Below are 25619 nucleotides of genomic sequence, written 5' to 3' on the forward strand. Positions count from 1 at the left end.
CTTATAGAAATTTCATATGTATATACACCATACCACCCCCAATAAAAATCACCATAGGTTCAAAACATCCGTATCCAGAACCCACTCTCTACTGAATCAGAACCTGTGGGAGTAAAGCCTAGGCATCAATATTTAGAAAGTTGCTCCTAGTTGATTCTAAGGAGCCTCCACTAGGCTGGGTAAAGAACTCCTGGGCTGAGAATGGGTCAACTTAGTAAAATCTTCACGTGACCAGAGAAGGGGCAAAGAATCTCCCCTTTTCCTGCCTATTCCTAGAGTCCAGCATAAGGCTGGCACTGAAGAGGCTTTTACTAAGTGTAGAGTTGTTTCTTGAAACTCTGATTGGCTGATAAAGACAGCACTGTGATTGGTGGATAAGATAACCCAATAGAGCAAGAAGTCAGAGAGTCCAGTTTAATTATTATGTAACAAATGCTGCCTGTCCCATGGACATTGGTTTCAAAAAAGGAGCCCAGAGGTGGAGAGGGAGTAATAATAAACATTGCTGTTAATGCTGAAAAGATTGGGAAAGGGCACTTCCCTTTCCAATGTGGAAGACTAGATAATCCAAAAATTCTCCTGCCCCAAAACACCTAGAAATGCTGCATAAAATACAACAAACTTCTTTTAAATGCATACAAGATGGAAGAGGCAAGTTTTTTCTTTTAATTTTATATCCATCTGTACTGTTTGAATGTTTTGATCTTGTGTGTACGTTACTTTTATTTTTGTCTTTATCATGTACTTATTTTAATTTTTGTCGTGTTTTGTTTTCATTTTAACTATTTATTTTTGAGTAGATAATACTTAAAACATGAATCAAGATTCAAAAAGTACAAAAGGTCAAACTGTAAAAATTCTCCCTCCTACCCCTATTGCCAGCTTCCAGTTCCTCTCTCCTATCCTAGAAATATTTTATGTAACTACAACCAAGTGTATATATACCCACCTAAGTAATGCTGTCCCTCTTTATAACACAAATTTTAGCATTCTTTACACACTATTCCACATCTTGATTTTTTTCATACAAAAATAGATTTTGAAGATCATATCAGAGCTTCCTATGTTTTTTCATAACTGCATAGTATTCAATTTACAAATATACTATAATTTATTTAACCAATCCCCTGTTGTTGGATATCAACACTGTTTCCAGTCTTTGGCTATTATAAGCAATGCTGCAATGAATAATCTTGTACATATGTCATTTCACACCTGTGTGGGTATATCCGTAGGTTAAATTCCTAAAATTGGAATTTCACAGTAAAAAAAAAAGAGGTGATTTATACTTCTGAACATATATTGCCGATTGGCCTCCATTAAAGACATTACTATCATCATTGTGAGAATGATCTGCAAATATCCTTTAGTAACTAAAACAATAGTTAAATTCATATTATAGTTCAGAAGGGATTACTGAAGAACTTTTTGCTTAAAACCAGCAGGATTTAAAAGAAAAAAAATGTTACTACCTATGGCCATATTATTACTACCACTCTCATCCTACCTCCCTTGCTCCTTTGCTAAGCTTCCTTGGAATCCCAGAAATAATCATAATGTAGAGAGGAGGAGGTGCACCTTGTTATTTTAAAAATCAGGCACCAGATTTCCTCTTAGGAAAAGAACTTCCTTTACTTGGTGTATTAGTTTGTGAGGGTTGCCATAACAAAGTACCACAAATTGGGTCGCTTAAACAGCAGAAATTTATTTATGCACAGTTCTGGGGGGCTAGAAGTCCAGGATGAAGGAGTTGACAGGGTTGGTTTTGTCTGAGGCCTTGGCCTCTCCTTGGCTTCTAAATGGCCATTTTCTCACTTTGTCTTCCTGTATACCCATCTGTGTTAAAAAATTTCTTCTTATAAGGACATCAGTCATGTTGGATTAGGGCTAACCCTAATGACCTCATTTTAACTTAATTACCTCGTTAAAGACCCTATTGCCAAACACAGTCACATTGTGAAGTACTGAGGGATAGGACTTCAACACATAAATTTGGGGGGGAGACACAATTCAGTCCATAACGGTTAGCATTAACCTCCTTAAGTATGAGATGTGAAGTCCCACAATTGCTCCCCAACCTTCTGTAAAAATCTTTCTCATGCAGCCTCGTGTCCGTGATTCTTTAAGGAGTGGCAGAATTGGAGTTGTGTCCAGTAACATGTAAAAAAGGGACAGGGAGTGATGGCCAGGTGATCCATAACCTGAATTAATTCATTGGAAGCAAGAACAGGTCACAAATGACCAGGAGTGACATAAACCCCAATTAATCTTGAGGGTCACAGAGAGGAAAGAGTTTCCCACTGGACCCAGGAAGGAGATTAGATACCAGTTTTGTTTAAACCTTGATGGACATAGTGCTGACCTCAGCAAGCACCAGTGACTTTAAAAAGAGAGTTTTATTTCTAGATCGCCTAACAGTCCAGCCATTGGTTGGAGGCCAGGATTGTTAGTGGCTTTGGGGTCTTCAACAAGTGGAAAGTGAAAGAGGGGGAGTGTTTGCTGAACACTATTGATCCACCCAGAATGAACTAAACAAGGCCACTGATGATCTCTGCAAAAGCATTTTGGGTATACAGTGGGGGCAGACGCTTGAGATTCTCATTCACAAATATGTTTGCAGTCCAGTTATTGAGTGTAAAATTGGGATGAATTGAGATGCAAATGGGAGGTGAGGTGGTGAAGTCCATGCATGTAGACACTATGACCGAATGAATAAATGAAATAACATTTTTTAAAGTGAGATAACATTTATTGAGCATATGTGTAACCAAGATTCACACATCCCATCCAATCATCATAACACCACCACAAGGTAGTGACAAAGATTCTCTCCATCACCAAACTCTAGCCAGTGTTCTCTGAGCTCTCTTCTCCACCAGGCTTCAGCCTCCCCTACAAAGACTTAAAGGAACACTAACATAGTTTCTAACAGCTCAAGGTCACATCCCTAGGATGACTCTAGCCCCATTTAAAGTGCCTCCCTGAGAAAACTCAAGGCTGCTGAAAGAATTTACTGTTTGTTCCAGCCAACACCTGAAGGTAAGGCTCCTGTCTCCCAGTCTCTGTGGGAGCCTAAGCTTGCATAAGCGCCAGTTAGCAAACCTAGAACGGTTTCATGTGGACTAACCCCCTCCGTGCATTTTGTAAGTTTTACTTCCCCGACTGTACATAGTCCCCGGTCACCCACCTCCCTAATCCTTCATTCTCCCTGTAAAACTCCCAGTCACCTCTGTACAAATACAAGTTGAGTTCTGTGTCATGCTGGACACTTCCCTTTTGCAATAGTATATTAACGATTAAAATCTGTTCTCACTACCTTAGTGTCCGGCTTTCTTTATCTTTGACACTAGTCACTTTTATATCCGCGCTTTACAGATGGACGCTTAGAGAGGTTGGCAGCCGTGTCCAAAATCACACAGCAGAACTGGGCTTTCTCCTACCCAGGTCTTCCGGTCTCCAAGAGCCTCAGAGAGCCGCGCCGGCCTCTCGGCCCATAGGCGGCGCGGTTTACGAAGGCCTGGGGCTGAGCGGCAAGCTTTCAGCCGGAGAGGAGGGGGTGGTGGAGGAGCCGAGAGGCACCTTCCCAGACTGGTCCGAATGCTGCGCGTCCTGACCAGCGCCCTGCGCCTTCCGAGCCCCCGGAGGCCCCTTGAGGCCCGTGGCTGCGCCGCCAATCTCGCGGCCGCAAACCGCGAGATCCAAGTGTGCGCTCTGGCGGGTCCAGACCAAGGTAAGTGCTCTGTCCTGGGAGGCCCGGGAGGCGGCTGGGGCGAGCGCTGGCGGGCTGTCCGAGGCCCTCCCGGCGCCTGGCACTACTGCCGGGGCGGGACCCATGACCAACGCGCCCACTGCCCCGGAGCAGACTGAAACTGATCTCGGAGACAGCAGTGAACGGTCCTGAAGAGATCTTAGTTCCCTGCCCAGGAATTGGACCTGGGTACCTGGATGAAAACCAGGAATCCTAGCCAGTAGACCACCAGCGAGCGGTTAGAGGCTAGAAGCAAAGTGGCCCTGGCTCTTTCCCCCATTTGAAAGCAAGAATGTTTCACGGAGGCAAAAACTGTAAAAACATGTACAAAGTTTATTATTAGAGACACAGCACAACATGGGAGCACACACAGAGAAGCAGTTTAAGTCAGAAGCTAGGCAGAAATACACAGAGAGAAAGAGTATGGGCTTCCTCTAATGAGGAGCACAGTAAAGAGGTGATTTAAATTACTTATATAGGACAGTCCTTCCAGGTCTTTGTTTACATTTGGCCAATTATCTTGTTTCTTTTCCACACCTGACCTGCCCTAGGGCCCTCCCCAACAGGCGTGCGCAACTTTTTGCTAAGATGGATCCCACCAGAGGCCTGTGGGTGCATGTCCACACTTATTATGGGGTGGCACCTCCTCCCTTTTTGACCCCCACGGAGCCTTCCTGCCCATGTGTAGACAGGGAAGTTTTCCTTGACCTCAGGAGTGGTCATCTTATCTCTTTCTTCCAGCAGAGCTCAGCTTCTGCCACTAGCTTTGTCCTTGGATTGTCTGGGTGAGAACAAAGCTTCAGTTTTACTCCACTTGACAAACGCCAGCTGTCTGGCCCAGGGGCCCACCTATATCCTACCTCAAATCCCCCCTGAGAGACGTGAACCCCTCAGAAATCTTTATTGGGAGGATGAAGGGCAATGGTCTGTCTTCTGTAGCTTCTGCAGGCTGGAAAGGGGCTTGTAGACCCTACCTAGTTGGGGTCACGGAGCTCTCGCCCTACCTCACTAAGGGGTCCCAGGGCGACTTCTGTTGTTATTCCGGCAAGATCTGTTCCGAGGAGTGGCTGGAATCTCTGCGTCACCGTCATCTTGATGTGAAACTATTGTAATCTGGAAGAGACAAACTTAACAAGTAGATTAAAAAGGCAGGAGCAGGCTTCCCTGGTGGCACAGTGGTTGAGAGTCCATCTGCCGATGCAGGGGACACGGGTTCGTACCCCAGTCTGGGAAGATCCCACATGCTGAGGAGCGGCTGGGCCTGTGAGCCATGGCCGCTGAGCCTGCGCGGCCGGAGCCTGTGCTCCGCAACGGGAGAGGCCACAACAGTGAGAGGCCCACAAACCGCAAAAAAAAAAAAAAAAAAAAAAAAAAGGCAGGAGCCACAGTGAAAGAATTATTGTAACCAGAGACCCAAGCAGGAGTAAGAACCAGGATACATTTGGTAGCATTCCTTTAACTGTGGTCCGGATATAGTCAGCACTTAGGTTACCCTGTCCAAAGGAATGAAGCGTTAGCATGGTCATATATCTTTTGATGTTCTCTTTTATTAGCCAAGTGTGATTGATGTAGGTGTAACAGACTCAGAAGTAGTTGGAAGAGTGACAACCTGAACATTAATAGACAAAATAGGTCTCTTTTTTTTTTCCGGAGAACAAGCCTGAATCCCAGTCTAGACCTGGCACTTCGAGGAGACTTGTAGCCAGTAGGTTTTAACTTTTGATGCGGTATTAACATATAAACCAAAGCAGTTGTCACCATTAATAATTTTAGTGTTTCTCTAGGTATGAGAAGATGCAAGAATTGGGGCTTATAAAAATCCTTACCTGAAAATATCTAACTATCTGAAAGCCTGTTCTGCCAGTTTTTCCCGGAGCACAGAATGCCTGATTCCTGATCTCCACGCTGTACTCCTTTCAGGGGGTGTTGAAGGTCAACAGCTGCAGCAGCTCCTGATTTAATCTTTGTTGAGGCAGATGGCAGGTGCCAGTTTCCAGTCGGCAGGGCCCCTTCATGGCCATAAATTTGACCATGGTTTGGGGGGCATTTCATGTCCGTTTTGTCCCACAGCGCTAGCAATGTTTATTTCCTCCGCTGATAGGCCACACAATGCATTGTTACTGGACTAGGCCTCATTAGTAGTACCCAAAAGTCTCTGCACCACCTGAGACTAGTCTAGTCTCTTATGGTCCAGGAAAATATTCCCTCTTGTTGCTTTTTCCCATACCTAGAGTTATACCATTACAATCATTGATCTTATATGGGACTATCATTTTATCAGAGGCTCAGTCACATATTTGGTAATGTAAGAAATAACAATTTTGATAAGGCTGCTCAGAACCCAATGGTCTCCAATTTCTGGAGGGACCAGGAAGAAAGAAAAGAAAAATGTTTTAATTTTACCTACAGGTGTAAATTACCAAATTGTTGTAAACCATAATTAGCTTGAGAAGAAGAGATTCTTTACATCTGAAAAACAAAGATTAAAAGCTAGCAATATGTCAGACAAAAAGTAATAAAAGAATTATATCATATTTAGCAGTTCATTTAATCCCATGTAATTAATTTTTGTTGTGAGTCCGGTTTTTCTATTAATTTTGTTAACCTTGCCTGATGATTGAGAATGCTAGTGACAGTGATAGTTGTTTTTTTTTTCTTTTTTTGCGGTACGCGGGCCTCTCACTGTTGTGGCCTCTCCCGTTGCAGAGCACAGGCTTCAGACGCACAGGCTCAGCGGCCATGGCTCACAGGCTTAGCCGCTCCGTGGCATGTGGGATCTTCCCGGACCGGGACACGAACCTGTGTCCCCTGCATCAGCAGGCGGACCCTCAACCACTGCGCCACCAGGGAACCCCAATGGTGATAGTTTTAAGAAGTTTGTGAAGTTTTTGCTAAGGCTTGTATGATTTATCCAGTGAAGTGGGTGTCTTGACCACTGGAGATTGTAGAAAGTATACCGCAAGTGGAAAACACTTTTTCTTTTTTTTTGGCCGCATTGGGTCTTTGTTGCTGTACATGGGCTTTCTCTAGTTGTGGTGAGCAGGGGCTACTCTTCATTGCAGTGTGTGGGCTTCTCATTGCAGTGGCTTCTCTTGTTGCGGAGCACAGGGTCTAGGCGTGCAGGCTTCAGCAGTTGCAGCACACAAACTCAGTAGTTGCGGCCTGCGGGCTCTAGAGCGTGTGGACTTGTGGCGCACAGGCTTAGTTGATCCACGGCATGTGGGATCTTCCCAGACCAGGGATCAAACCCGTATCCTCTGCATTGGCAGGCGGATTCTTAACCACTGTACCACCAGGGAAGTCCCAGAAAACACATTTTTAATCTTTTATTTTTTTCATTGTGAGGGCATTAACCCTCCAGCCAAGGAAGGCTTTAACCCATCAAATTAAAAAATGAGGTTTGTCAGGGAGCCAGGAAGAGCCAAGCGGCCATCTTGGATTTCCCATAGCCCTGTTTAATTTACAGTCATTGTTTATCCATTTTATTTATTTATTTTTTAATAAATTTATTTTATTTTTGGCTGCATTGGGTCTTCGTTGCTGGGCGCAGGCTTTCTCTAGTTGCAGTGAGCGGGGGCTACCCTTCGTTGCTGAGCACGGGCTTCTCATTGCGGTGGCTTCTCTTTGTTGCGGAGCAGGGGCTCTAGGCACGCAGGCTCAGTAGTTGTGGCTTGCAGGCTCTAGAGCACAGGCTCAGTAGTTGTGGCACACAGGCTTAGTTGTTCTGCGGCATGTGGGATCTTCCCGGACCAGGGCTCGAACCCGTGTCCCCCACATTGGCAGGCGGATTCTTAACCACTGCACCACCAAGGAAGCCCCTGTTTATCCATTTTAAATTCTCTGACTTAGGAGTAGACCACTGCCATAAGTGGTCTAGGACCAGTGACAAAAGTCTGACAATGAGGGGTTAATCTTTGTAGAAGCAGAATGAACTTTATCTACATGTGCCATAATCTTCACAGATCATTGTGAAATAATATTTACTTTAACAAAGTAACAAAAGATTTTAAAAACAAATATAAATCACTTAAATGCAAAGAAATTCACACAGTCTATTATCAAAAGCAGCATTCCAAGAAAACTTTGTTCTCTTTTTATTTATTTATTTATTTATTTTTAGCTGTGTTGGGTCTTTGTTGCTGCGAGCGGGGGCTACTCTTCATTGTGCACAGGCTTCAGTAGTTGCAGCACGCGGGCTCAGTAGTTGTGGCTCACTGGCTCTAGAGCACAGGCTCAGTAGTTGTGGCACACAGGCTTAGTTGCTCCGCAGCATGTGGGATCTTCCTGGACCAGGGCTTGGACTCACGTCCCCTGCAATGGCAGGCGGATTCTTAACCACTGCGCCACCAGGGAAGCCCAAAACTTTGTTCTCTTAACAGAGAGAGAGAACCAAATTTCAGTCTGGTACCAGCTTACTGTTAATCACAAAATTTCTTTACCTAATTAAATTTAATCTAGTCTTAATCAGTCTTAACAACATACAAAATTCTATTCTCAAATTCCTTTTTCACAAACCTTTTATCACCCCTTCGATCCATATTAACTTGTCCCATTTTTTCCCATCCATAAACAATCAGCTCTAGGACAAAATTATTTTCCTCTTTTTTTTTTTTAACAACAACAACAAAATATCTCCAGTCTTTATATATTTACTTGCTGACAACAAATATCCTACTTGCTTTACACACTGAAATGCTTCCCTTGTCACTTTAGTAGCTTTGATTACATATTATAATTTTTAACTCTTAAAAAAATCTTAACTTGTAGTGAAAAGCAAGAAGAAAGCAATTGTGAACTGCTTGTCATATTGGCATTCTGATTAGCAAACTTAAGAGCATATTGATTAGCAAACTTAAGAGCATATTGATTGAGCATTGTTGGGTTTTGTTTGTTCAGTTGGTTGGTTTTATTTTGTTTTGTTTCTGTTTGGGGGTAGTTTTATTTGCGGGGGTGGTGCTGGGGGGCGGTGGTTGAACTTTGCATTCAGTGGTGTTATTCACACTCCACAGTCTGCTGCCTGTTACCATCAGGGCAAGGTCCTTCTCTTGTCTTTACTTTCTCCCCAGTCCAACCCCTCTAACCTTCCCTGCGTTTTATGTAGCATTGTTTGTGTCCGAGTTTTAATTTACACAGAAGGCACTATTCTAGACATCTCATGTTTCTTCCTTTCTCCCACTTGATACTAAGTTTTGAAGAGCTGCTTTGCCATATAAATGTTCCTTGCTCCCTGCTGTTGTATACTACTCCCTAGTGTGCATCCCCCACTTTTGATGGACATGTAGGGGCTTCCAGTGTCCGATTACATCACTTGGTGAGAATTCTCTGGCCATGTGGGATGGCTGGTGTTAGACAATACCCCTTACTCTCATGCTTAGTTCACTGCCAAACTGGTAATGGCGCTTGCCTTGAAATAATTATAGTTATTTTCCCAACTTTACAGATTAAGAACCTGAGGAATAGAGAGGTTAAGCAATTGGAACCAGCTCTGATTTCAAAACCTGTGTTCTCAACTATTAGGTCATCACTACCTCTTCTGGTAATTCAGTGACTCAAAACACAGACTTGTACATTAGTTAAAAAATTACCACAGGTCATAGACCTTAGGGCTCACTTGTACAAAAGGGGACTTTTTTATCCACAAATAACAAGCATCAGGGGATTAAGCCTCTGGCCCTGCCAGAGGGCATATGGAAGGAATGAGATAAGGAAATCGAGGAGAAGCAGTGGAGGAGGCATGAGGAGGGGACCCGCACACAGGAGAACCACCCCACCACCCCGTTAGAAGCCACCCGTTCTGCCTTCCACTTGGCATGATGTCACCAGAGCATAGTCACATTGTGCCTGTTGTCCTTGAAAATGGGATTGTTAACCCACTCTTGGTTAACTCTTGTTAACCACTCTTCACTCTTCCTTATGGCTCTACTCCAGCTCCTTAGCTGGATGTTCAAGTTTCTCCACCACAACCCGACATTGTCACCTTATCTCTTCTACCCATGTGTTTGTTCATTTCAAGCTGTCCCACCTCAGTGTTTTGTTCTAACTATGCCCCTGACTTGGGTCCTCTTCTTTCCTCTCTACCTTTGTAAATCCTTCTGGAATTACACCCCCCCACCATTTTCCTTTTACATCCCCTGTGTCTGGACTTGTCTCCCTCATCAGTTGTTAGCTCTTTGAGAGTGAGAATTGCTAGCTGGGTCCAACTATTAACTTTGGCAAATTCTCTTCTTTTCTGGGCCTCAGTTTCCCCTTCTATATAGTAAGGGATTGTTAAACCAATTGGTCTCTATACTATCTCCCAGTAGTTTCTATTGACTCCCACCCACATCACCTGGTGATTCAGACCATCCCGTCAGATGTGACTCTAGGTCATCTGCTAAGGAATTCAAATCATCAGCCAGTGGTATGGGGGGATCTGGTAAGAGTAGAGAGGGTGCAGTGCACTACTGGGGCCCAGCAAGGGCAAGGTTCCCAGAATAGGGGCTCAACTAAGAAGTCAGGGACCATGGCTGAGTCCTCTCTATTCCCCTGGGGCCTGGCATGTGGTAGTACAACTTGCACATTGTCAGGTGAATGAATTAAAGCCAAAGACACCCTGTCTGGCTCCTCAGGGCTCCCAGCTTAGATTTCTCAGCTCATATGGGGCCCTAGACTTTCCCCAGCTTCTGTGCATCTTCCCCACTCACAATACCCACAGACTATGTTTAAGCACTTGTGGGCATTATCTCTTTTAATCTTCATTACAACCTTTTTAGCATTTCTATTTACAGATCGGGAAAGTGAAGGTCAGAAGGGTAAAGTAATTTGCCCAAGGCCATGAAGCTGGTATGTGACTGAGCTGTGACTTGAGCCAAGCACCACATTTACATTCTGAAAGAGGGAAATAGAGATGAAATGTGGGAGAGAGTCAGCCAGAGAAAAAGGAAAGACAGAACAGGAAAGCAAAGAGAAGAGAGCAAAGTTTCTGTCAATCCCAAGACGTCATGACCATATTAGTTTTCTATTGCCATGTAACAAATTACCACAAACTCTATGCTTAAAATAACACACATTTATTTTCTCATAGTTTCCGTAGGTCAGAAGTCCAGGCACAGTTTAGCTGGGTTCTCTGCTTCAGGGTTTTAGCAGGCTGCAATCCAGGAGCTGGTGGGGGCTGTGGTCTCATCATAGGCTCAACTGGGGAGAGGTCTGCTTCCATGTTCCTCAGCTGTTGGCAGAATTCATCTCCTGTGGTTGTAGTACTGAAGTCCTGTTTTCTCGCTCTTGGCCAGGGGGCCACTCTCAGCTCCTAGAGGCTGACCACAGTACCTTGCCACACAACCCTCTCCATAGGTCCACTAGTTTCTCTAGTGTATGCTAGTAATATAGAGTCTTATATACATCATAACCTAATCACAGAAGTAACATCTCATTACCTTTGCCATATAATTAGACCTAATCTTACAAGTGATATTTTATGACATTACCTGTATTTTCTTGGTTAGAAGCAATTCACAGGTCCTGTCCACATTCAAGGGAAAGGGATTATGCAGGATGTGAACATGGGGGCCACTCTAAGGTCTGTCTGCCACAATGACCTTGGACCTAGACTGTTCTCCTCAACCCTTCTGATGTGGTTTCTCTGTATCCACCAGTTTCCCTTCCCCAAAGCTGCAGCATTTTCTCATCTGGAGAGGATCTTTGGGACATCTGAGTTCCTCAGTGGGACCTCCAGGCCTGCTGGGCTCAAAGAACTCTATGAAGGTTTCTGGGGAGGCTAAAGAAGCCCACCTAGCCTGCATGTTACAGTTCTCTGTCCTGGACCACAGTTCTCTAACTGTGGCTGGAAACCCTGTCCCTTGAGAGCCCTGAAACTTTCATTGGCCCTTCTCTGTGTCTCAGATCAACTCACACTGAGAATGCCATCTTAATAAATCCTGTTTGTTCTTCAAAGCTAAACACCCTGAGAGAAAATAATAAGGGGGCTTTGAAGCCCAGAGGATTGGTAAACACTCCTCTAGTCCATCCTGCCACTTTACAGGATGGGAAATGGCCAAGAAGGCATAAGAGTATTTGAGCCCCTGCCCAGAGCTGTTCTCTCTTCCCCACACCTGACCCAGATTTGGCAGGTGAGTTGAGGCCAGAGTGAGATGCAAGAGCCAGATGGTAGGGGGTCTTTGGGGTGGTATTAAGGATTTAGTCTTAATTTTGATGAAAAGGGAAGGGAAGAATATGGTCAGATTTGGGTAAGAAAGATGACTGTGACCCAGATGAGGGAACGAAAGTGGAGGGCGAAGGGGAGGCAAGACTGAGGGCTGAGGGCCAGTTGAGGGATCCACGTAATAGAAGAAAGAGCCCACCAGGTTAGTGGCTGCAGGGAGGGATGTGAGCTGATAGGTATGAGATCTAAGAGGTTGAATTGGCCGCTTGGAAGACTAAGTAAACTTCAAGGGTGAGGAAGACGGAGGCAACATGACAGAACTCTGAGTTGATATGTCATTCGCTCACCAAAGGAGCAGGAGAAAGAGTGATCATTTCTTGACATGTTGGTCTAGATGTCAAGTGGGCAGCTGGGTATTCAGGCTCGGAGCTCAGAGGAGAGCTGGCCGGGTGCGCAGGGCAGTCCTGAGTGTACAGGAGGTAGGCACATGGGAGGCATGAAGGAGAGGGACAGATGAGCAAGTGCAGCCCTCCTGACTCTTCTGCCTTGCCTCACGCTGCTCTCCCTTTGCTCTGAACTCCTCCAGTTCTGGAAGACACTAAAAGGTGGCACAATGTCCCCCCCCCCAAAAAATATGCCACATTGGTATAGGGATTTTTTTTTTTTGAGCTAAAGGCACTTGAAAAAAACAGCAGATGCAAGAAGGGCATTCTAATCTCCCTTTGCTTACTGAAAACAGGAGATTAAAAACTCCCACGTGAAAGATGCCCTCCCTGAACCTGGAGAAAAGAAACATTCTTCTACTGGGAGCTGAAGCCAAGAGAATTCTGTACAAACAGACAACTGTGTACAAACAGGCCTTATCTTCCTTTAGCCTCCCACATAGTTAACTCTTCCACAACTGACATTCCTTCTTCAGCCTACTATAAAAGCATGTAGGTTCTACCGTTTCTGGGGGTTTTCATTTCCTTTTGAGGGCTCTCATGTTACATTAAACTTATACAAATTTGTGTGCTTTTCTCCTCTTAATCTGTTTTATGTTGGTTTAATTCTCAGGCCCAGCCAAAAAACATTAAGAGGCCCAGCTCTACAAACCCTATAGTACCCTGCTCTGCTATACTCAGGGCCCTCATCTGTACCACTTCCTCTGTCTGAAATGGGCTTTTCCCCCGCAACACACACACACACACACACACACACACACACACACACTTTTGCCTGGCTGACTCCTATTCGTTCCTCAGCTCTCAGCTGAAAGGTCACTTCTTCCTCGGGGAAGTCACTGCTCACCTTCTACACTAGGGGCCCCCTCTGCCCACTCTATACCACTCACCTCCTTGTCCTTTTCCCCCCCATGTTCTCATCACAAATAGTAATTACTGGCTGAATGTCTGTCTCCTCTGTAGACGGTAAGATCTAAGAGGAGAGGGACTGGGTCTGCTCTGGCCTCTGACATCAGTGTCTGGTACAAAGGCCAACATGTGTTAAATTCGTAATTGTACAAATGACTGAATAAAGTGATCCTGGATTGACCTTTCAGGAACTTCAACATTAAAAAATTGAGTACTCTCATAGAGAACAGACTTGTGGTTGCCAAGGGGGAGGAAGGGGAGGGGGAGGGATGGATTGGGAGTTTGGGGTTAGCAGATGCAATCTATTATATATAGAATGGATAAACAAGGCCCTACTGTATAGCACAGGGAAATATATTAAATATCCTGTGATAAAACATAATGGAAAAGAATAGGAAAAAGAATATATATACACACACACACACATATCTGAATCACTTTGCTGTACAGTAGAAATTAACACATTGTAAATCAACTATACTTCAATAATCTTTTTAAAAAATTGAGTAGTCTCTTAGTAGTATTTTTCCCATCATACCTCACTCTTCAAATGAAAATTTTTACCTATTCTCACCTTGCTCAAATGCTTCCATCTATGAGCTGCCATCTGTAATCCTATAGTACTTCATGTTCTTACTTTACTTATGACCTCACGTTATCATTTACTTGTATTAGGCTGTAAGCACCCTGAAGACAGGGGCTGTTACATAACTTACAACTCCCACAATTTATTATATATCATAGTTGTTCAATAGATATGTAAGGGGTTTTCTTCATAGCCAATACTTGGTTTTTATTTTGTCTTCTTAGTTTTAGTCGTTGTACTGGGTGCTATGCTTTTCTTAAACTCTTATTTATTTGATACTAATAAAATTAAACATCTTTTCATGTGCTTATTGGCCATTTGTATGTCTTCTTTCTTTCATGGAGTTACCTTTTTGTAAGAGTTGGGGCTTTTTGTGTGTGTGTGTGGTTCGCGGGCCTCTCACCGTTGTGGCCTCTCCCCATTGCAGAGCACAGGCTCCGGACGCGCAGGCTCGGCGGCCATGGCTCACGGGCCCAGCCGCTCCGCAGCATGTGGGATCTTCCCAGACCGGGGCACGAACCCACGTCCCATGCATCAGCAGGCGGACTCTCAACCACTGCGCCACCAGGGAAGCCCGAGTTGGGGCTTTTTAATTGAAATATAATTGACATATTAGTTTCAGATGTACAACAAAATTCGGTATTTGTATACATTGTGAAATAATCACCACAGTAAGTCTAGTTAAGATCCATCACCACACACAGTTACATTTTTTTGTATGTGATGGGAACTGTTCTTTTTAAAGTAATTTTACTTTATCTTTGGCTGCACTGGATCTTCGTTGCTGCGCACGGTCTTTCTCTCTAGTTGCGGCGAGCGAGGGCTACTCTTCGTTGCGGTGCATGGGCTTCTCATTGCGGTGGCTTCTCTTGTTGTGGAGCACCGGCTCTAGGCACGCGGGCTTCAGTAGTTGTGGTACACAGGCTCAGTAGTTGTGGCTCGCGGGCTCTAGAGCACAGGCTCAGTAGTTGTGGCGCACGGACTTAGTTGCTCCACAGCATGTGGGATCTTCCCGGATCAGGGCTCAAACCCGTGTCCCCTGCATTGGCAGGTGGGTTCTTAACCACTGCGCCACCAGGGAAGTACTGTGATGGGAACTTTTAAGATGTACTCTCTTAGCAACTTTCAAATATACAATATTGTTAACTAAAGTCACATGCTGTACATTACATTCCTAGGACTTACTTATTATAGATATATGTTGAATAAATGAATTAAGAATTTTAAAATTGGGTAGAAGAAAACCTAAAAAAGTGCAGAGGCATCATCTGAGAGGTAGGAGGAAGACCAGGAGAACATGGGGCCACAAGGCAGATATATGTTACTACACATCTGTCAAAACCCACTGGATGTACAACACTAAGAGTGAACCCTAATGTAAACTATGGATGTTGGGTGATAATGACGTTTCCATGTAGGTTAATCTTTTGTAACAAGTATCCCACTCTGGTGGGGACGTTAATAGTGGGGGAGACCATGCATGTGCAGTGGGCAGGGGATTTACGGGAAATCTCCGCATTTTCCGCTCCATTTTCCTGTGAACCTAAACTGCTCTGAAAAAACTAAATCTATTAAAAAAAAAAGCAAGCCAAGGCAGAAAATGTTCAAGGAAGAGCATGTGTATTGTCAGCAGAGTTAACCGTTGCGGAGCCTGGGACCAGGATGGAAACATGTCCCTTGGTTAGTGATGTGGTTACACTGGTCACTTTGGTGAGAATGGTTTCTGCTGAGTGACGGGGTGGGAGCTAGATTGGAGAAGGCTTAAGTGAATGGAAGGCAAGAAAGTGATTGAGTACAGAAAACCCTTTCAAGAAGCTTGACTGTCGCGGGTGAAAGAATATCACACGGGTAGGGCAAACGTTATTCTCTTGCCAAAGGGGACGGAATGTGAGTGTGCTCAAGCCTCTGGATTAGTTGCTAAATCCTGTGACAGAGGAACCTGGTCACTTGCCCCATGAGTGTCCAATCAGTGAATTCCACGCTGCAGGACACCTTACAGGTCAAATGCCCCAGGTTCTTTAATAAATAACTTCTGGTTTTTTCCTTATTGTTATTTTTTTATTTTTATTTTTGGCTGCATCGGGTCTTAGCTGTGGCACCCGGGATCTTCATTGCGGCGCGGGCTCTTCGTTGGGGTGCACAGACTTCTCTCTAGTTGTGGCGCGAGGGTTTTCTCTCAAGTTGTGGCGCGAAGGCTCCAGGGCGTGTGGGCTCTGTAGTTTGGGGCACGCAGGCTCTCTGGTTCAGGCTCGCAAGCTCAGTAGTTGTGGCATGCTGGCTTAGTTGCCCCGTGGCATGTGGGATCTTAGTTCCCCGACCAGGGATTGAACCCATGTCACCTGAACTGGAAGGCGGATTCCTTACCACTGGACCACCAGGGAAGTCCCAACAAACAACTTTTGAGGGAAAGACAGGACTAAAGGCAGAACCTGAGGATTTTAACAAGCTTTTTAAAGACACATCACTATTTTTGAAAATTAGCAAGTCTAAACTCTGAAGTCTAAAGATGCACATTTGTGTGATAAAACTAAAGAAATGCATGGAAGTGATCACCATAAAAGTCAAGAGAGTTGTTACTTTTGGGGGGAGGAGGGAACAATGAACGAGTCAGAGCATACGAGGAGGTTTCTGGGTGGTGATATTATTATAACTCATTCAGCTCAAGAGGAAGAAGTCCGGCTATGGAGAAAAGAATAATGGAGAGATACGTGAAATTGAAGAAGGGGTGTGTGGGGTGTGTGTGTCTCACAATGGCAGAAGCAGGCAGGAACCACTGTGGCAGTCATTCTTGTCCCTCTCCCCATGTTGCTCCAAGGTTCACAAGCCCTTCTACTTCTTCTGTGAGGCAGAAAGGGCAAGAGTTATTCTCCCCATTTTATGGTTGGGAAAACTGAGGCCTGGGTGTGTGAGACTTGCCCCAAGTTACACTGCTCATTGAGGGTAGAGGTGCCCAGATCCCAGGCCCCAGCCCAGGAGTGAGCAGGGCAGCTGGCTCACCCAAGGCTGCCCTGTCCCCTGCAGGAATCACTGAGATTTTGATGAACAGACCAAGCGCCCGCAATGCCCTGGGGAACGTCTTCGTTAGTGAGGTGAGAAAGGGTGGGCACGAGGGTGGGCTGGGGCTGGGTTGGGAGGTATCTGATGGAGTCTCCTCTGCAGCTGCTGGAAGCTCTGGCCCAGCTGCGGGAGGACCGGCAAGTGCGTGTCCTGATTTTCAGAAGTGGAGTGAAGGGTGTATTCTGTGCAGGTGGGTTTCCTTTCCAGCCCCTATGCCGCGGCTCAGCAGGGCTCCCCCCGGCCTGCAGGGCATTTGTGGGGGGTGGGGTCCTTAGGTCAGCTCCAGCACAGGACTCATTATTCCCATTTTAGAGATGTGAACTCAGCGGTAAAATTCCTTGCCTAGGGTTACACAGATAGTTAAGAATTCAGTTTGAACTTGGCCTCTCTGATCCCCGAATCCTTGTTCTTCCTGCTGCACCACGCACTGTTCTGACCCTTCACTGAGGAAATGAGGAAGCTGAGTCCAAAGACATTCACAAGGTCTGTGGCCAAGATGGGACTCTGTGCCCCTTTGCCCACCTACAAGATCTCAGTCCGTCAAAAAAAACTCTTCAATGTCTCTGCACCATTTGGTCCTCGCCACGTACTTCATTTCAAAGATGAGAAATGCCGCATCCAGGCCCACAACAAGCAAATGAATGAGAGCTGAGCTGAGCTAAGAACTGGCACTGGGGAGGTGGGAAGAGGCTGTGGAAGGCTAGGGTGGGAGGAACGTGATGCTTAGGAGTTTTCAAGGAGTTATGGCTCAGTCCCTAGGTCTCAGCTGTCCAGATCACGGCGACCAGCTCGGGGTCTGCCATGGCAGGATAAGTATGTGGACCAGTCTGCCTGACCCCGCTGCCCTGGCTGAGGCCCTCCTCCTCCCCTGGCCTCTTCCTCTGGCTCCACCTCTGTCTGACCTCTTCTATCATGGTCACTTCATGCCCCTGTTAGCCCCACTCCTCACTATCCCAGCTAAGGACAGGGAAGTAGGGGGGCTGCAGGTCTGAATCTGCCCCTGACTTGCTCTGGAACCCTGGGCTAGTCCCTGTCCCTCTCGGGGCCTCAGTTTCCCCATCTCTCACTGAGGGGCTGGAACTAATCAAAGACTTCCAAGGGCTCTCCCAACTGACTTTTGGATAATCTAAGACTTGCGAAGACTGTATTCACCCCTTACTCCCGCCTCAGGCCCCTGCCATCTGGCCTTTGATGACGCCTCCATTGTCACTACTCTCACCAAGGTCCCTGCCCACCTCCATGCCACTGGGCCCTGCACTCACTTCTCAGTTCTCATCTTACTTGACCTCTCAGCCTCCTTGGACCCCACCAACCCCTTCTGTTAAAAAAAATAATTATACAGTGATGTATGTCAATTATTTCTCAATAAAACTGGAAAAAAATAACTAACAAATTTTTATTTTATTACTATTTAACATAGTTTTTGAATTGTCAAATATATATATTACACAAAAATTTACACTTTAATCATTTTTAAGTGTAAAATTCAGTGGCATTAAGTACATTCAAAAGGTTATTCAACAATTACCACTGTCCATTTCCAGAAAATTTTCATCACCCCAAATAAACTTTATACCCATTAAGCAATTCCTCCCCATTCGCCCAACCCCCGGTAACCTCTGTTCTACTTTCTATCTTTACAAATTTGCCTATTCTAGGTACCTCATACAAGTGGAATCATATATTTGTCCTTTCACGTCTGGCTTATTTCACTTAGCATAATGTCCTTCATGTTCATCCATGTTGTAGCATATTGCAGAATTTCTATCCTTTTTAAAAATGAATATTCCATCTTATATATATATAAATTATATATATATATATATATTATTTTCCACATTTATTTTGTTTATCCATCTGTTGATAGACCTGGGTTTGTTTATACCTTTAGGCTATTGTGATTAATACTGCTATGAACATTGGTGTGCAAGTTATCTGTGTGAGTCCTTGCCTTCAGTTCTTTGGGGTATACACTTAGGAATAGAATTGCTGGACCATACAGTCATCCTATGTTTAACTTTTTGAGGAGCCACCAAAATATTTTTCACAACAGCTGCATCATTTTGCATTCCCACTAGCAATGCATCAGTGTTCTCCACATCCGTGCCAACACTTCTTTGTTGTTGTTGCTTATAATCACCATCCTCATGGGTGTAAAGGGGTATCTCATTGTGGTTTTTATTTGCATTTCCCTAATGACTAATGATGTTGAGCATCTTTTCCTGTGCTTACTGACTTATCGTCTTTGGAGAAATATCTATTCAAGTCCTTTGTCCTTTGTGGGTTTTGTTTTTGGTTTTGTTCTTAGTTGTAGGAAGTCTTTATATATCCTAGATATCAATTCCTCACCAGTTATATGATTTGCCAATATTTTCTTCCATTCGTGGGTTGTCTTTGCTCTCTTTGATAGTGTCCTTTGATGCACAAAAGTTTTTAATTTTGATGAAATCCAGTCTTTTTGTTGTTGTTGCACCTCTCCTTTTTTTGACCACCACCGCTCCCCGCCCCCGGCTTCCCTAACCATGTTTTCCCGGTGTTTCTCTTTCCTCTCTGGCTGCTTCTCTTCAGATTTCCTTTGCTGGATCCTTTGACAGCCTGGGAGGCAGTAACGGGCTGTCACTCTTGCATCTGCAGGTGCAGACCTGAAGGAGCGGGAGCAGATGAGTGAGGCGGAGGTGGGGGTCTTTGTCCAGCGGCTCCGAGGCCTGATGAATGAGATTGGTGAGGGTCCTGGAGTGCGGAGGAGGAGGGCATTCTGGGGCCCTGCTGGTCCCAGCCTCACCCCACCCACCACTCTACTCTAAAGACAGAACAGTTTCTGTTGTGAGCTCTGTGGAGAGACAGATGATTGGCGGGGGGGCGGCAGGGGCAGGGAACAAGGAATTCTACAAGGGGGAGGGTGTGACGAGGGTTCAGAGGGCATTTCTCCCAGAGGGAGCCCTGGCTTCTCAGCCTTTGTGCCCTGCTCATTATGACCCCCAACCCCTGTGCCCTCAGGGTGCAAGCCTGGCCTTTTCAGAGTCAGGTTTCACCAAGCATGCTTTCAGGCTTTGACAATGGCTGTTCTTTTGCCTGGAATATCCCTCCTTGGCCATCTGAACTTTCTACTCGTTCTTTAAGACCACCAGTGCCTCCTCCTCCAGGAAGCTGTCCCTGATCCATCCTCCAAGCTTCCTTTATCAGAGCACTGATTACCTGGGTCATCATTGCCTGTTTACAGGTCTGCCTTCCCCACGTCTGATTCAGTTGTGTTCCCAGCACTCAGTATGGGGCTTGGCACACAGAATAAGAAGGGAGTGCAAAAAGGCTGGTCCCAGGGAGGCCAGCAGGAGATTACCCTGCCCATCTCCCCACTCCCGATCCCCAGCTGATCACACAACTCTCCCCAGTAGGAAAACCAACTTCTAAGGTAACCTGGCTGAGGTACCAGGTAAGGTCCCCAAACCTGGACCAGTGAAGCCCTCTGTCCCAACCAGTTAGCTCCTCCCCTCCCTGAGACACTGTCCGGGTCCTGCCAGGGCCTCGCAGGCTGAGCCTTTCTTCATCTCCACAGCAGCCTTCCCTGCGCCCACCATTGCAGCTATGGATGGGTTTGCCTTAGGTGGAGGCCTGGAACTCGCCCTGGCCTGTGACCTCCGAGTGGCAGGTACTGGGCACGGGGAGAGGTGGGGTAGGGTGGGGAAGGAAGAGTGAAACAGGCTAATTCTGGGGATTCTGCAGTCAGCCACTGCTCTTGGCTTTCCAAGCAGCCACAGAACTAAAGGCAAGGTGGGGGACAGAGAGTTCAGGCAGCAGCTGGTTCCCCTCCTGGCCTGGCCCGACTGCGGCAGTACCCATCCTTCTCAGTCAGCTGCCCTCCGCTCAGGACTGCTCCCACCAACCCCAGAGCAACTGCTAACATGACAGCAAAAAGAACACAGAGAGGGAAGGCTGGGGACAAAGACTAACTGTTCAACCTTCCAGTTCTGTCCAGGCCAGCTTTTTCAATCACGTTTTGAGCAAAGGTGAGCCGTGGGGGCGGTCTGTCACCTGCCCAGCTAGTCACAAACATGCCTGGGCAAGAACACTGCCCTCTGGTTCACTGGCACCCAAAAAGGTTTGCGTTACTAGTTCAGAGAAACTGAGCTTTGAAGAGTGGAGGGAGGGGAGGATGAAGATAATCGATCACTTTTTAACCTTCCTGTCTTGGTGGTTAGGTGCGCCCCTCCTGGAGGCAATCAGAGAAAGTCTGAGTGCCACCACGGTGCTACTCTCTTCCCCTCATTGCTTTCTCCCGCCATCCAGGAAGAACATTTTTTAAAAATGTGTAACCCCAGGCATAGAGGGAGCTTATATCTACGAGATGCGTATCGAAGAGAAGGCATCAAAATATCAGGTCAGGTCACAGCCCCGGATCTGCTTCTCACCTGCCTATGTTTAAGGCAACTAACTTGCAGGGTTTGGTGGATAGGAGGGTGAACATCAACTCCTCCCTCCCGTACTGCATGGTTCCGGTGGCCTGTGCTGAGGGAATTCAGAAGCCTGTGTGGTGGGACACCTCAAGGAGGGCTTGTCAGAGGAAGCAGAACTGGGGAAAGAGGATGTGGACCGGAATACAGGAAATTTTCAGGCTGACAAAAAGCTGGGAAAAATACCTGGTGGGAGCAGGAGTCAGCGACACTCTAGGCCAAACCTGAGCTAAGGATGCGTGAGACAGAGAATCCATTAACTTACAAATAGGTGTCGGGCACCTTCTAGGAACCCCTTCCTTGTTCCAAGCACCATTACCTCACCTGATCCTTAGCAGCTCTCTGGAGTAGGCAGAAGAGGGGTAGTCGTCTTCTTTCCACCCATGAGGCTCAGAAAGGGTAAGAGACTTGCCTGGTTGAGTAGGGGAGGTAGGATGAGCGCCTGGGCCTGCTGGCTTCCAGGCTAGGGCTCTTCCAAAGGCAGCATCTGGGGGAGTCTGGCTGTGGCCACACCACGAGGGAAGTGGCTGGCTGGAGGAGTGAGCAGAGCCCACAGGCGGTATCTCTTCTCCTTGGGGACTGGTGCTGGAAGGTAGGGCTGGGGCTTCATTCTGTTTTGTTTAAGCAGCTTCCTCAGCTGTCATGGGGCTGATTGAGACCACCCGAGGACTCCTCCCAGGAGCAGGTAACCTCAACCCACAGCATCCATCCTTCTTTACCTGTTCAACTCCAGTCTATCCAGCATAATTCCCTACTTTCCTCTTTTGCCCTATGTTCTGGGCTCTGCCCTGCCAACCTAACTCAGTTTGCTTCTGAGAGGTCTTGGCTGACTCCCAGCCTGGGCCTTCTCTGGCCTCCCACTTCCCATGCAGATTCACCAGCCCTATTCCATCCTGGCAGGAGGGACTCAGAGGCTGCCTCGATGCCTGGGGGTGGCCCTGGCGAAGGAGCTCATCTTCACAGGCCGACGACTGAGCGGGTCACAGGCCCAGGCTCTGGGGCTGGTGAACCATGCTGTGGCCCAGAATGAGGAGGGCAACGCCGCCTACCACCGGGCACGAGCACTGGCCCAGGAGATCCTGCCCCAGGTTTGGTGATCACCCAGCACAGGAGGGCCTGTGCCACACGGGATGCACGTGTGGAGAGGCCAGGGGGCAACGGCGTCTCGTGCAGCCACATAAGATCCATCTACCCAGATTTATAAAATTAACCCTCTTTGGAGTTTTAGCATCCATTCAGCCATCCAGTAAACGAAATCAGATTTTAAGTTAAAATGAAAATTAAGTTCTGAGGGACTGGAATCAAATAGGCTTGAAAATCCTCAGAACAGCACTGTAAAACAGAACTTCCTGAGATGATGTAAACATCGTCTACCTGTGCTGTCCACTAAGGCAGCCACTAGCCACATTATTTAAATTAAAATTTTAGTTTCTCAGTTACACTTGCCACATTTCAAATGCCAATAGCCACATGTGGCTACTGGCTACTGTATTGGACAGTACTGCATTAAAACGTCCCCAAAATTGAAAAAGCAAGATTCTAAAGCAGATAAAGAACTACCAGCTCACCTTTCCGACCATACTACATGGTGGAAAAGTGCTTGAAATACATGATGTAGGACATGTTAAGCTCCATTCATTTTTTAAAATCCTCAAATAGCCTATGAGCATAGTCTCCCAAAAGGTTTAGAGACCCAGGGAGTAGGTTTAGGCCCTGCCTACATGTAATCTCCAAGTGCCTGAGAGGCTCTGCTGGCTTCTCACTCCTCTAAGAGGACCCAGAGGGAGGTCCCAAGTTTCTGCAGATATGTAAGCAGCTGAAATGGAGCTAGGTTTTGCTAATTTATAATACTGACTTAGCCCATACGGAGCATCTCATCCATCCGACACAATCCAAGGTACTTTAATAGTGTCCCAACTATTAGAACAATCCAGTTGAGCTGATTATCCCCATTGTATCTATGCTATAACAGACCCAGAAAGGTTAAGTGACCGTTCATCAAGGTCAAAGAAAGTGACTGCAATACCAGAAAGAAAAGCAGTAACTGGTATTTTGGCATTAATGCTGCATAATAAAAAAACTGGTATTTTATTTTAAAGAGTGCAGAATGTGTACGATTTTTAAAAAAAAACAAACTAAATAATGCATTTCAAATACAAAAAATTACAGACGTTACAAAACGAAGTTAAAATATAAGCCTATAAAACTGTTACCCATACTCTATCATTTTAATATTATTAACAGAGAAAAGTATTTGAATTAATCATGAAGAGTAAAAAAGAGGTATTTTATTTTGGAAAAAAAACACTGTCTTCCTTAAATAATCCTGCCTCTTTTTATAACTTTGAGGTCTTTTTTGAGGGCAGGGACTATAAAAAACTGATAGTGAATTTGGTTTAAAAGAAAGCATTTCTTTTGTCTTCTTTTTATTGATAGTTCCATCACATATAAATGGAGAGTCTGATGCTGTTAATTTTAATGCTGTCATGTTTCTGTTATAGTTGGTCAGAAAGTCTCTGAACTAATACAAAACTCTGAATGACTCAGGATAGTAGCTAATTACACTTCCACAGAAGGGGCCTATCCAGCAAGACTTGTAGACTACAGGGCTTATCTTTCTGCATAAACTAAATAACTGGGTCTCTGAGCTTATCTCAAGATGATTTGGGCTTCAGATCTTTCAGTATATTGAAATAACGGTACTCTACTAATATAATTACTAGTATTTCAGTATTTAAAAGCAGCTTTGTATGCCAAAACACGAGCATACCAAAAATTAGTACTAAAATCACTAATGCAAATGCTAGGACATTTTGATGCAAGCTGAAAAATGAATCTTTAACTTCCAGCTGAGTAACTGCGTGCCAAGGATGAAAGGGTTCTTGGATGGGGTGAGCACAAAGGGTGGTGTGGTAGATGGCTGCCCTCTAGCGGACAAACTACTAAGACTAAGGAGTCAAGTGGCTGCAGAGATTAGAGCCCAGAAAAAACCGTCAATAAACACAAGGTCCACAACTTAACACTCAGATCTTCCCTTTAAATAATAAACATACCTCATCCTTTGAATATGGATTTGGCTACGTTTTCTACTTGAACAACAAAGGGATGGAACATACTGTGGCCAGTGTGACTCACTGTTCTCATTTCCAAATAACATGAAATGATCAATCATATTTCTAATAATTCATACACGCACACACACACACACACACCCAGTGCACCCTTGAACAACACAGGTTTGAACTGTGCAGGTTCACTTATACATGGATTTTTTTCAGCTAAATACATACTACAGTACTGCACGATCTGAGGTTGGCTGAGTTCGCGGATGCAGAACTCTTTATAGGGAGGGCTGGCTGTAGTTATACGCAGATTTTCCACTGCATGGATGGTCGGTACTCATAACCCCTGGGCTGTTCAAGGGTCAACTACATATATATATATATATATATATATATATATATATATATATACACACACACATACACACACACATACATACACACATACTCAGGAACGTGTTTTCAACACAGTACAACATAGCTATGTAGTTTTTAATGTTCTGTGATGAGAAATCAGTAGTTAAATAACATATATTCATGACAAGCAAATCAAACAGAACAGAAGACTAAGAAGGACGTAAAGTAAAAATCAAAAGTAGGGTGGCCCTGTTTACCTGGGGCTGTCCAGGTTCAACGTGAAAGTCCCACGTCCTGATAACCCTTCAGTCACTGGCAAACCGGGAGAGCTGGTCACCAAAACATCGCTCAACTCCCAATCCCTCTCCCCAGAGATGACCACTGTTACCAGTTTGCACACTCTTCCAGAAATATTCATTGTATGTACAATATAAATTATGCACATATACTCATATCTAAATGACTCTAAATTCTTTTTAAGACGGTTTAGGGAACAAGGAACACACCTTTAGAGGCTAATCCAGTTCTAACAGACATTTAAAAAACATGAAATTAAAATATGCATAGAAAAGAATTCAAACAGTATGGAAAAGTATAAAACAGAAAAGTGAAGTTCTCCATTCTCTTGACCCTTCTCCCCAAAGGCACATCATACCAACAACTTTTACACAAATGGAATAATATACAAACCAGCATGCACCTTTCTTTTTTACCTACTACCTTGGAGAGTTTCCCATTCCAGCACATACTTATCAACCCCATTCTTTTAAACAGCTGCACTTTTTCATTCACGGTATGGATGTGCCCTCATTTAACCAGTACTCTAATGAGGAACATCACGTTGCTTACATCTTTATGCTCCTGAAAAATAG

The 25619-nt window shown here is 45.2% G+C and overlaps 1 protein-coding gene across 2 annotated transcripts in view; it reads left to right on the plus strand.

The window, feature by feature from the left end:
- The first annotated feature begins 3498 nt into the window (after window positions 1-3498).
- ECHDC2 (enoyl-CoA hydratase domain containing 2) overlaps window positions 3499-25619 on the plus strand; it is a 28261-nt gene continuing 6140 nt past the window's right edge. Inside the window, exons 1-7 of one of the 2 annotated variants that reach the window (XR_009565291.2) lie at window positions 3499-3730; window positions 16845-16912; window positions 16983-17070; window positions 19515-19601; window positions 20434-20526; window positions 21957-22013; window positions 22229-22416. Coding sequence is in view for 1 of the 2 variants with exons in the window: in XM_030870163.3 (XP_030726023.1) it covers window positions 3598-3730; window positions 16845-16912; window positions 16983-17070; window positions 19515-19601; window positions 20434-20526; window positions 21957-22013; window positions 22229-22416 (714 nt within the window). In the remaining variant the exon portion in view is untranslated. The remainder of the gene's footprint in view (window positions 3731-16844; window positions 16913-16982; window positions 17071-19514; window positions 19602-20433; window positions 20527-21956; window positions 22014-22228; window positions 22417-25619) is intronic. The other variant, XM_030870163.3, reaches the window with a different exon arrangement.

The sequence above is a fragment of the Globicephala melas genome, chromosome 1, assembly GCF_963455315.2.
Source record: "Globicephala melas chromosome 1, mGloMel1.2, whole genome shotgun sequence".
Classification (NCBI taxonomy): Eukaryota; Metazoa; Chordata; class Mammalia; order Artiodactyla; family Delphinidae; genus Globicephala; species Globicephala melas.